General features: G+C 39.7%; 1 protein-coding gene across 8 annotated transcripts in view; it reads right to left on the reverse strand.

The window, feature by feature from the left end:
• The window catches only part of PCCA (propionyl-CoA carboxylase subunit alpha), a 291,279-nt gene that overhangs the window by 12,620 nt on the left and 265,674 nt on the right, over positions 1–12,985 (reverse strand). For 7 of the 8 annotated variants that reach the window (XM_075137806.1, XM_075137817.1, XM_075137825.1 and 4 more), the window contains one exon: positions 5,243–5,383. The exons of the other annotated variant lie outside the window; for it this stretch is intronic. In XM_075137806.1, the coding sequence (XP_074993907.1) occupies positions 5,243–5,383 (141 nt within the window). The remainder of the gene's footprint in view (positions 1–5,242; positions 5,384–12,985) is intronic. 8 annotated transcript variants of the gene reach the window in all.

Below are 12,985 nucleotides of genomic sequence, written 5' to 3' on the forward strand. Positions count from 1 at the left end.
ATGGTTTCATTTCCTGTTTACCAATAGGGTTTTTCCCCCACAAAAATACACCCCAAAAAAATTATTTAACAGACAGAATCATAAAAACTACACGAGATTCATGATCACATTTGGTCAAGTTTACAAACTCCTTTTAACAGAAAGATGCAGTTAATATTTGCTCTGGGATCACTAAAGAACAGGCGGGAGGAAACGCGGTAGAGGAAAAGAAAAAGGAAAAACAGAACAATAAAAGAAAAAAATGTTCACGCACAAGAGAAAAATCTTATTTGAATTTAAGAGTATCTTACTAAATTATTAATTGATACCATGTTTGTCTATATAAAATATAAAACTGTTACTTAAGCAAATAAATTTTTACTGTTTTTCCCGGTTGTTATTTCTCTGTTATAAATTCCAACCAGTATAATTATGGGTAGAAGATAAGAAAGAGGAAATTTTTTTTTTTTTTTTTTTTTTAGATTTTCAGGTCTGAAGGCCAAATATGATTTAAAAAAACATACAACTGGCTGATGGCAATAGGCAACTTTATAACTCCACCTCTTCTTTCACAAGAATGAACGATGTAGTGAGAAACAGAATTTAGGAAGGTTTTTTGTTTTTAGCAGTGAGCATATCAGCAGTAGAGGTCAAGCAAAACATACATTTTTCCCATAGCAAGAACTTTCCTAGGCTTGTGAAATGGAAAATTGTGGAGAAAGATTTTTTTTTAAACTGTTTTTCTAAAGAATAACAAGAGAAATTGAAATAACGTGCATGCAACTGAACTGGAAGAGGAATGCAGTTTAGAAGAACTGGAATGCAGCTTAAAACATCTTCCTCAGTTGTTTTTAAAATGTGGAATCACTGACAGGAATGCGTTTTTTAAGTTATACAACAAAAAAAGCAGCCTTCAAGATACCCAATTTTGAAGTTATGGAGATAATTAGCATATACATTTAATAGCTGACATCTTGGTAGGAAAAAAATCATCCCATGCAATATCAATACCCATGGCTACACTAGCACCGATTTGAAATCATAAGAAATTTTGATACAAAAAAAGTCCATTTAAAGAGTGGTTTGAATGGTGGTAACTTCCAAAACCTGGAGTAATCTTGAATTACTAGGAAGAAGAGAGGAAATTTAGAAACTTAGGTCAGAATAATTAACTGCCCTCTTCTTTTGGCCATAATCCTACAAAGATTCAGTAACGCTGGGCTGTTTATCCAGAGGTGCTTTGCTTTTACACGTTTATGGATGGGGAAATCACTAAAGTGATTTAGGCTACCAGCACTGGTGTTAGCTTATTGACCAATGCTTGGCTTAGTAATGCCACCTGTTCTGCCTAATTTAATTAAAAAAGAAAAACAACCAACAGAAACATACAGCTAAAAGAAAAACACCTTTGCATCTCTGACAGATAGAAAACTGAAAAAGCAAAAACTATATTCATAGGTGAAAATATAGCACAGGCTACAAGGCAATCAGGACAGTTAAGACCTTTTTTGTTGCTGTGCTCAGTTCAGACTACCAAACTTGGAATCAGTTGTGGGAGCACTTTAGGTGGCTTGCTTTAAATGGGGTACGACAACATTGCTTTACCTGTTTAACCATTAGGATCTCGGGCTTTCCCTGCTCCTGCAGTTTCAGTGCACAGAATCCCACATGCAAAAAATCAAGCCAAACAACTCAAGCAGAAGAAATGTTTGCAAGTATCTGCCTATTTCTCTAAGCAAAGCAGCGAATTTGTGCAGCTTTAGTAGTTTTTATGGTGCTGCGTTTGTGGTAGTTGTGGTGACATTAAAACCACGTGCAGTGCCACCTCCACACGCCGGCATGAAAACACCGTCGTGTGCTGGCAGGGCTGGCTTGTGCCGCCATCGGTGTCAGCAGAAACAGAGCGAGTCCCTTGCCGGGACTCTTGATGCCCAGTGGTTTCTCTTGCCCTTGGCACCATGGGGAACCAAATTTCATCCTAATGCACACCCATCATTAACGATCTACGTATAAAATAAACATGCAAACACCCTCCCTCTCCAAATGGATATTTCCTATATAAGGTGACTGTGTTTTCATGAGGAATGTAAGCTAAATTTAAACCTTCTTTCCCTAAATAATATTAACCTTCTTTCCACTCACAGCCAGATTTCAAATTGTTTTGTTGTTTATGTTGCTTTCTGCTTCTGAGTGCCTTCATTGTGTTTCCAGGAATAACTGAGTGACAACTAATTACAGTCTTCTGATCACATGAAGGAAAATAAAGAAAGTAGAAAGTAACTAAAAAGCTAAAAAAATTGGCAGCGTCACAAGTTCTGCTTCTCCCTAAATGACAAACAGCACTTCCCCACTGTGTTACTAAAATCTATAGATCATCTTACAGACAAAAGAAAATAAATTCCTTGCATATGCGATATCTTTTGGCAAAAGTGAATTGAAAACTGCTCATCAGACCAGCTGGATAGAGGATGCTCACACAATCTTCTGTCGGGCTTCATCAGACCAAAGTATTTTTCAGCAACAGCAGCCAAATGAGAACACTACGCTTCAAGGAAAAACAATGATACATTGAGTGAGAAAAACTAACGCAGAGATCAGCGTCGCCTTCTCATTTGGCTAAGGACACACAGAGAGGGACTAACAAACACCATATGCTTTACCTGACCGGGCGTGATGCCCTATAGCTGAACCACAGGCAATAAACACGAGTTTGCAAGCGCGGCCATTCAGACAAAGACGAGATGTCTCTCCCTCTCTAGGAGTTTCTTCACCATTTGTAAAGTTACACCTGAAGGAGGGGTATGCCAGCCCAGCTCCCCATGCTACTGACCGCTGCGAGAGCATCCCTCTGTGAGCGCAGCACTGTTGCAGGGACTGTGCTGCGCTAACACTATTTAGCATAGACCTGGATTGTTAGGAGAAAACAATCTCAGAGCAGCTAATAACCAGGCAGCTTTATTGCTAACAGCAGCAATACCTGAGTGGAAGGACAGACAACTACTTCACGCTCTCCCATTTTTCAGCTGTGCTGTTTTCACACGCCATGCAAATTTGAGCTGCCAAACCCAGTTGCAAACACAGAATAGGAGCTACTTAAGTTCCCATTTCTCCAGCAGGCTAAAGAAATCAGACTTTTCCCAAGCAGTGCAACAAAAAGAGCTGTATTTATCAGGGAGCTACAGTTCCCTGCCCATCATGCCTTGAACAGCTGTAGTGAGTGAGCTGGTTTCTGACGGACAGCCAAGACGTGTAATCTGAATCACACCACCCCACCGCTTATTCAGTGCCGATAGCTGATGCTACCCTCATCTCGCTCGCTGGCTCGCTTTTTTTTTTAACGTTTTGACACTAGTCCTGAAAAGGAAGGATTTAAGTTAAACCCTTTTCAATAACGCAAATGTGTTTTTGCAATTAAAGCCACACAATTAGCATTGACAAGCTCAGGTCAGCAGAACGTAGATTATGCCGTTCAAATGCTCTGCCACTCAGTGCCTCCAGCAAAAAGCTGCAGGAGAGGAGAAGAGGAAAAAAAAGTCTCCACACATTATTTAACAACTTGTGCTCTGATGCACTGCACCACTTGTGGATTTGTGGAGGGAGGTTCATTTATTTATTTACGTAAAATCCCTTTGGCTCTGGCCTCCTTCTCCACTGGTTCTATTCCTTCAAGACAACAAGAACTATTACTATTATTCAGGGCAAGAAGGCTGGTAACATTTAGCAGCATTGACTTCTCAAAAAAATCTTAAACAGATTAAAAAAGGCTCAAAATCCTTGCCTTAAAAATGTTTCCCTTCATTCTTCGCAAAAAAAAGTTTTTGCTTAAGATCTCTCTCACTCAGCCACTCTTACTGCCTAGACATAGAAATCACATAGAAATTTCTCTGTCCGTGTGATGATATAGTGATTAATTTTAATTGAATACTGCTGCTTTTAAAGGTATAAACAGTGTGTGTGCATGTATAGATCACAAAACCAGAAAGCTAAGTGTAGAAGCTAAAAGAATTTCTCTCTTGCTAATTTCTACTCAGCTGTACTTAGTTCTGTTTTCTCAGAAATCTCTTTATTTCATTACTATGAACATTTGTACCTATAGATCTTCAATATTAACTATGACTCCCTTCTCTCTGTAAATAGACAGAAATATCCATATATTCTAAAAACAAAAGTGGCATCACAGAAAAATGTAAGCAAACAGATCACTTCACCAGCACTTTACCAGTGCTAATTTTGGACTTGAGATCCTGATCCCATTTCTACATCATCTCTCAAGAAAATCTAGGTTTCATTGCCATAAATTATGAACTCTGCGACTAAAGCTTTCTGTTTGTATCTAAGTGCCACGTACATGTTTATGGCACCATTTAATTGACAATAGTACTTTAAAATTAATCTGCACAATCTGATTCAAATATTCCTGTGTCTGCATCACTCTATTGCTTTCAATGGTTATGAGAGATAAGGGCCCTGACCTTAGAAATAACGTATGATACAACGTGGTAGAATTTCATATAAAGCTGAGTTGCAGTAGGTGTTTATATGTAACTCTAAAACACTGTATTTACATTTGTTTCCAGCTCAATGTGAGGTAAGCAGCACTGGAAATCCCCAGGACAGCAACAGCATGTTCCGTTGCCCTTCTGTATGTCAAGTTTATTCCTTCTGCAGGACAAGAGGATTCCCATAAGAGACTGGGAATTACCAGCATGGAATTCCCAATTCAGAAAATTCGTATGTCTTGCGAAATGCTAACACGGGGATTCTTAAAAAATAAAGGGGGAGGGGGCGGTGGTGGGTGGGAGATGGGGGCAGAGGAGGAGGGAGAAAAAGAAAGTTAAATATCTGTCCTGTGTCCCTTGTGTTTAGTAATATTTTTATTGCTTCAGGGCAGAAAATCAACAATCCCCTCCTCCTAGCGCTAACAGCAGATATATACTTACGTATATTTACATGCGCATATATACACACACAATTTTTTCCCCCTGCCAAGGTATTTGTGATACAAAAACAAGCTATTTGTTGAGTTTCACCTGTGGACCCAGCCGAAAATTTGCCTTTTAAAGCCAGTTTAATTTGAATTGTGCTTCCTTATTAGTTTTTTTATAATTCAAATGAAAAGCAGCACAGATCCTTCAGCACACTTTATTCTACAGGTGACATAAAAAAAAAAAAAACAACGGTGACCTGTCGTTTCAGTTGCACCAAGGAGAAATTTGTGTGGAATATATAATGAAAATGCAGATATATAGATCACGTTTCTTACCGTGTCCCCAGGCTTGACAGAAACTGCCACCACTGCTCCAGGCATGGGAGATCTCAAAATGCTGGAGGTGTCCTCTGCTGCTTTCTCTGGCATGTACTTGCTCAGCTCTGCAGCAACCTTCGTCAGTATTTGTAATTTGTACTAAAGAATAGGAAGAGGAATGTTTTAGAAAACTGCATCTTGGTGAATTCCAGTCAATAATCTGCACTATTTTATGGCATGTTTTTATATATAATACATCTGTTATCTATTCTTCACAGGAGTGTCTAAAAATCACTCTTTGAAATGTTTATTCAGAATTTGACTTTCACGATGTAGAAAGAAAAATATGCAATCCCAAACTGCAGCAATGAGCACATAAAAGTAAATAATCAAGTACAGTAAAGAAATGTCAGGTTCATTTAAAAATTGGGGGTAGAGAGGGGAGATACAAATTTTAAAAAAAACAGAAATACCTTTATGCTTACTGCACATTATCTTTAGTGGATAAGGAATATTGAGGGATCCGTTTCCAGTGCTGTGCTGAATTAGAAATTGACCTTTTAAGGAAAGTCTGCCACATTTTCAATGACATGATTGATTTTAAACTTTACTTTTACTTTTTAAACATTTATTCTTATCATGTATTTAATGTTTGAAGTGAATAACTTGTTTAGATTTTGCGATTAGAACATACTAAACAATCTCACTTCCATTTTTTCATGCACAGGCAGAATGATGGAACATTTTGGAAATATATCATCTGAATATATTTTATCTGCAATAAAAACTGATCAGCAGCTGTTATCTACCTTGAGAAAAAAAGAATGTTTTCTCTGGCATGTTTTATAGCAATTAGAAATGGAAAGGAATATGATGAACCTCAAGTGTCTGAGAGCATCCCTTTAAACAAAACCTTTCTGAAAACGTAAGTGTGTACCCTAATTTCAGCTCCAGGCTTTTAGCTCTTAAAAACTTGTAATCACTTTGACGGATAATTCATTGCTTTTAGACAGATGGCCTTCACATTTGTCCCAGTGCACTTGAAAATGAATGCAAAAAGCCAGTAGATGGCAGCAGGTCTCTGCGTGAAACTCCTGCCTCAGCAAGGCCAACGGAGTGAAGACCAGCACCACACTTCATCAATAATTTAAACAAAGGTTTTAATAAGCAGCATTGGATGAACTGCATTTACAATTCAAATGTGTATTTTGCTGATGTAAAGTTCAACACCTTGCTTTGAACAGTATGTTTTCCTCCAAAACAATTAGCTATTGTTTTATTAGCAATAAAATGTCTTTACTTTTCATTTTTACGTAGACAGAAAAAATCCGATATCCTTATGGTGAAGGTAAAGGGAGACTCTACCTTCTGCTTCTGTAGAGAGTAGAACAAGGTATTTAGAAATACATGCAAAAGGTGATTAACTCTGCAATGACATCTTTAAAAAGCAGCTTTCAAAGCCAAATTAAAACAACGTAACAGAGGATTATCATTCTCCATAAATGGTGTTTGGACACACAAGATTATGTGCAATGAACAGTGCAGCCGTGCGGTTAGAAATACTCGCTTCTAATCAGAAATACCAGCAAACGGTTAAATGAACTGATCCCCCACCACTACCCCGGTAAATGTAATAAAATGCCACAATATTCCCAGAAGCTGTAAGTGGCACCCAAAGATTTGAGAACCCATTCCCAAACATACGCCTTGGTTACAATTGATATGGCACAGGGAAACCAGCACCATTTTGTATGCAAAAAGCTGCTTTAACTCCAAGCCTCCTGCAGGCATCATCAGGACAATTAAGACTGTGGCACTCGCATTTTCCAACCCAAAATACAGCTAGGTCTCTCCCTGCACAAGCAACTACATTCAATGCAGTGTGCTCCTTCCAATTTCTTTTTCTAAAAGTAAAGCGTGTGTGTGTATGCGTGCACATACTTGCATGTATGCTGTAGGGAGAGGGGAGGTGATGCCTATAGATTTGATGACATAAGTTGCAAACAGAATTGCAGCAGTGTGACAAGTCAAATAATAACATCATACGCATGTTTCTTTACTCTTGAGTGTCTGTTTTGCAATCAAGACATACAAGTGTCTGCCAGTTTCTGAAGGATATGATCCTTAAGTGAAATTACTGTGCAAATAAAAGCTTTTTACTCCTATTAAAATTCATCTGAGTCATAAGTGGCAAGGAAAAAAAGCTTGCAGAGTGTATTCTGCTGTCAATCTAATAAACATTCTGTGCAGAGGGACTATTTATCAAAGATAAATTGTACTTAAAAGTCCTTCATTAAATCTATGGGGGGGAATATAATTACACCAAATTGCACAGTTTCAGTATCCATGGTTAGTGTCGTCTTTGTATTCAGAGTTTGAAAATAAAAATAAGAAAAAAAAGGAAGAACACAGACATAAGTTAGATTTGTGGACTGTATTGTTGCCTCCTGCAAGAGACTATTTTGATATGATTTCAAAGGATTAGGTTTAGATGCCATTTAGTTCTTTAAGCCACATATAAGACTTCCAAGCTGCCCAATTTCAAAATTTAAACTTGAAGTGACAGCTAGACCTTCTGCATTCATCTAGGTTACAGTATTTCACAGGGACTGTAATACACAATTCCCTATGCACTCCACAACGTACAGCAGTGGGGGAAAAACCATGTTCCTCAGTATGCTGCGCTTTAAAGCTCAGTTCTCCACACCAAGTTAAAATATCCCTACTAAACATTGTTTTTACTATCTTTATAATTTTCATATCTTTTGGATTCCTTTCTCTGCAGGACGCCTGCTTTGCTTGGAGTGAGATGTAAGAGTCAATACACTCAAAGCTTTAAAACGCAGGTCTTTGTTATTGATGAGCTGTTCCTTTTCCTTTTGTATTTGTTTATTGTTCTTTAGTCTGTTTGGGGGATAAGCAAGTTACTGTAATCAAAAAGCAAAAAATAACAACAGTAAACTTCTGGGGAAAGGCCTTTTTTGGCACAGTTGGTTCACAAATGACCTTTCAGAATATAAAAAGACAAAGCGCAAAGAAAGGTTCCTTCTTTAGGATTACCTTTGATGTATTTCTGCTGCTGGCTGGACCCCACTAAATACCCGCTTAAGTGTCCCTTTGTAACGCTGTTTCTTATCTCTGGGGGATGAGTTGTGCAGGGGGGTGCAGGGGGGCTGTCCACCTCACCGGGGTGCAGCCTGCAGCTCAGGGAGAGCCACAAGGCTCCCTGGCAGACCAAGTCAAACAACGCCTGCCAGTGCCGCTAAAACAAAGACAATTAAGGATATACCATATTTTTTCATTACATGATTAACACTGCTGCCAGCCTTTGAGGACAACGCTGAACGTAGGAAGCAGAAGTTTCGATACGCTACTAACGGAGTGCGGACAAGGTTCGGGTTTTTTTCCTTTATCCTCACAAGGAGGAGGAGGAGATGGGAGAAAGAAGGGGCATAAATTGGGGAAAGCTGTGAAGTTTGGGTTACAAATATAGACCAGAAGGTTTCCACTGGCCTAAACCAGAAGAAACATCTGTTGGAGTCACAAATAGGTTGCGGGTGGAGTCTTAGAGTAGTTGTCACCAGCCACTGCTCCACTCCACAGGGTTTCAGAGCCTAATTCTGCCAGCCAAAGCAAAGTTAATAAAGAGGTACCTGAAAGGAGCCGTACCGCGTTTGATGGCATAGAAAACAGGTGTTTCTTTTCCACAAGCCTGCTGGAGTCCACAATCAGTTGACAAAAATTATAGTAGGGAAAAGTGATGCTACTTAATAGTTTTCTAAGGGTAACAGTATCCTGTCCTACCTCTCCTGCTAAATGAATTGGATGTTTATGTAACGCAAAACTACCTCTTACAACCAAATCTCCATGACAAAAAAGAAGAAAACAAAAAGGTGTAATAATAGCAGTGCAAGGGGGGGGGGGGGGGAAGCAAATGCAGTGAAAATTATACCTTGGGTTTTGTGGAGGTTTTTTGTAGATATATACCATGCTGATCCCCCAAGTGAGTAGACAAGAAGTAGACCGGCTGCTACAAAAAAGGCGGCTAGGGCACATCTGACCCCATCTTTGCTTAAAAGTTCTGTTAGTTTGCACAGATACGGTTCCCTTGCTGTGTACAACAGAATATTGTAAACCTTCAGTAAAACGCTCAAAACTGCACTCTCTCACATCTCACATTAATTTATTAAATATGATCTTCCCTGTACACCTGAAACTCATGTCCACAGAAGCTGTAAATGTTCAAACTCCATTTGAGATTTTATAGAGCAATCTAATGTATCACTACCCATATGTTACTTACGGCAGTGTTTGGACTGCTGACCAGATGTGGATTTTCAGTATGCTTTACCTAAATGTTCAACAATGTTTTTCATGTCATTCTTGTGGTCAGAAGGGTGAAAATCTTATGCAGCTCAGATTTCAGTAGAGAAACTGTCTGCTGTGTGTCTTCATTATTTTCACTAACCTTACAGTCTCATTTTTGGAATCAGTGAATTTTATTAACTGTGGTCACATAATTTCCCTTTAACATTCCTAATCCCCATCCTGCCCCAAGTCACTTAATTGCTGTCACCTGCGGTTTGACCATCCTGGATTCACAAGTAGTATGTTATTCAGTATTCATTCAAAGCAATACTAAGCAATGCTCCAGTGCTGAACACAATCAGCACGCTGCCTTTTTTATTAACCATTATACATTTTAACATCATGACCATACCCTTGCTTCGATTTCCACCACGGCATCTAAACAGGAAAATGATGTATTTATTCCATATTACTTGAAGGTGTCAGGTACCAGCTTCTTTCAGAGTCAAGAATTTCTTACTCAGCCAGGAGATAAATGACATTTTGTAAATCACAGAGGCTTTTTTCCCGAGCTCTGAGTTCTAGAGTTAATTTACTTCCACAGGGTGGTGGAGGTATGGTGGACTGGCATTAACACCTGTGCTAATAACGGCACTTTTAGTCTAATGGAGGAGCAAACACTCAACATGCTACGGAGACAGTTTTAAAAAAAAAAAAAAAAAAATCAACAAAACAACAACCACCACAAAAATCATGAGCCTTTAGTAAGGGAAAGGGAAAGAAAAAAGGGAAAGAAAAAAGAGAGAAGCCTCACCACCACATAGGACACACTCCAGCAGCAGAAACTTAATTAGAATTGTAATTCAGCCACATTTCCCACTTTCCATTCCTTGTGTGATACGTAATTAACACTCTAGAGAAACCTAACAAGGGTTAAAGCCATGCAAAAACATATTCCCTCCACTTCAGGCTAAGGCTGAAGAGGCAGAATCGAACACGTACAGACTGAAAGCTTGGAGATGTCCTTCTCTTGGAGCTAGCATGCAGCCGAGCAAGGTGAAATGAGCAGGGAGCAGCGAGGGAGCCCTGCGAGCGGAGGAGCCTGCTACAGCTGCAGTCGCTGGAGCAGCCTGTTAGCATAATGCTTTGACAACTCCATCAGCGCAGTCTCAAGGTAGCTGTCAATCAGGATGCATCATTTAATACAACAGCACACTAAGGATTTTCTCCTACAACCCACATGACAGCGTATCTACAGCTCTATTTATATCAGCGCCCAGTTGTGTTTACAATGCTGTTGTAATTAGAAAAGATGCAACAGGCAGCAATATTATTCAGATTTCCATTTTGCCATGCTGCCATGTAAAGTGCGATCTTGCTTCACAGAGTCATGCTAAATGACAAAAGCGCTATTTTCTTCAGTCTCTGTGCTCAGACAGCACTTCATTTGCAGCTATCTATAATTAGATTAATGGTGTAGTGCCGTACAAAGCAGGCCCACTTCACATCAGATAGCATATGAATTAGGACAAACACTTATTTCAATTCCAGGCAGAGAAAGCAGTGACTGGGGTATTTAGCATACCCTTTATGGTGGAATGAGATGTTAATTGTGTACCATTACCTCTAAACTGCTTGCTTGTTGTATAAATCACTGTGCTAATTGATGCAGAGATAGAAACGTAGCCACAGGCAAGAAAGCAACGGAATGAGAGCTGAAGATGGTGGATAAAGGATTATCGAGTAAAACCATATGGAGATGAGGTTCCTTTGAAACCTGCCCACAAGCAGCACTACTACGAACTACAGGGGGAAAAGTGCTGCACTGATGCGTAAGGAAAAAATATATATTTTACATCATCGTTTCAGAACAGAATCTTAGTAGCGAATCCGAGCCAAGCAGAAAACTGAAGAATAAATACGTGCAATGAACCTCAATACACTCTTCCAAAAGACAAGTAGCAGGCTAAGCACACCCTGGGAATAGTCACCACACTGCCCGGATTTTGGGGGCCTGAGTTAATAAGTAACACTTGCAAACTATCCAAAGCAGATGTTCCCCCGACCCATCTGCAGACTAGAAATGCAGGCTCTTTAAACAGAAAATGTGTCTGTGCTAAAAAAAAAAAAAAGAGAAGACATTCAAGTGGCTACTGATAAGTTAAATGTAATCCTTATCCTACTGATAAGGAGGCAGAAGGGAAGCAGCTTTACACACCTGTAGTAACAACTACATATATTCTAGCCCGTGCACATACCGAGACAAGAAAAGCCCTGAAAACCCCCCTCCATACTGTGCAAGCAAGAGAGGAGAATCTCTCACAAGTAACAAGTAGCTGTGTCAGCACCAGGACTAACAAAGCCTGCTTTCTCGCGGACAGGTTTTGTAGTTGTTTGTCATCTCTCAAACAGCATTCTAGCCTCCGGAGCGTTCGTAACTGCACTCCCCAGTGTAGATTCTCTTGCCCTAAATAAACGGTGAGTTTGGCCGAACCCTCTGCCCACACTCCCTACCACCTTCTCCTCTAGCTGGACACATTTTATTAAAAAAAAAGGGATCGGACCATAATGCTTTTAGGATCCTTCCCCCTCTGTTACCTTTGGCTGAAGTCGATCAACTGAGCCAAAGTTACCGGGAAGCCGGGGGACAAGCACACACGACGGACATCCAGCATGCCTGCCTGGGCCTCAGTTTCCTGGCAAAGGTGGCTAAACATAGCATTTTGAAAGGAAGATGAGCTACAATGCCGTCTTGAGCACCACATTCAAGGACAAGCCAACCAGGTGACATGCTCACCTTCAAGCCATGCTTCTTCCCCTACAGACACTGCAAATCTGTTTGGCATAACTATTCTGCAGAAGAGTGGCTCTAGTATACATGCTGGAGCCAACGCCACTGCACTCTAAACCATCTCCCCTCTGCCCCCGAATTATTATATAAACCTTTTTCTTAAGCTTCTTGTTCAGAAAACTTGTTTGAACTTGTACACAGCTACGACTTAGCTTCATACTTTGATCTCTAACAAAATGCCAAGACAAAACGCTAGCAACTAAAATACTACTCAATGTCCTGTTCTAAGAAAATATATTCCCCTCACTCACAACACGATACTTAAGAGCAAATGCTGACTTTCAGCCACCAGCTCTAAGATCTTAGCACAGTGAAATAAACTTCTGAAAAATACAAGGTATCTTCCCCTTGAGTGTTCAATCCCCACTAATCTTCAGTGTTTAATACTGCCTTAGCTTAAAAGAGCAAAGAGAATGCATTATATCTACTAGATATCTCACTGTCCTAAGGTTCATCAAAAAGAGCAAGATGCTGGATTTTCCAACCTTGTTCTTAATTTTCTTTTGGAACAACTCGTTTTTCCTACTAATGGCAGTTAATTATTACTTGGGGGGCGTCAGGGGGTGTTACAGTGTTGCAGTAGTGTTTATTGACCTCAGTTC

The sequence above is a fragment of the Calonectris borealis genome, chromosome 1, assembly GCF_964195595.1.
Source record: "Calonectris borealis chromosome 1, bCalBor7.hap1.2, whole genome shotgun sequence".
NCBI lineage: Eukaryota > Metazoa > Chordata > Aves > Procellariiformes > Procellariidae > Calonectris > Calonectris borealis.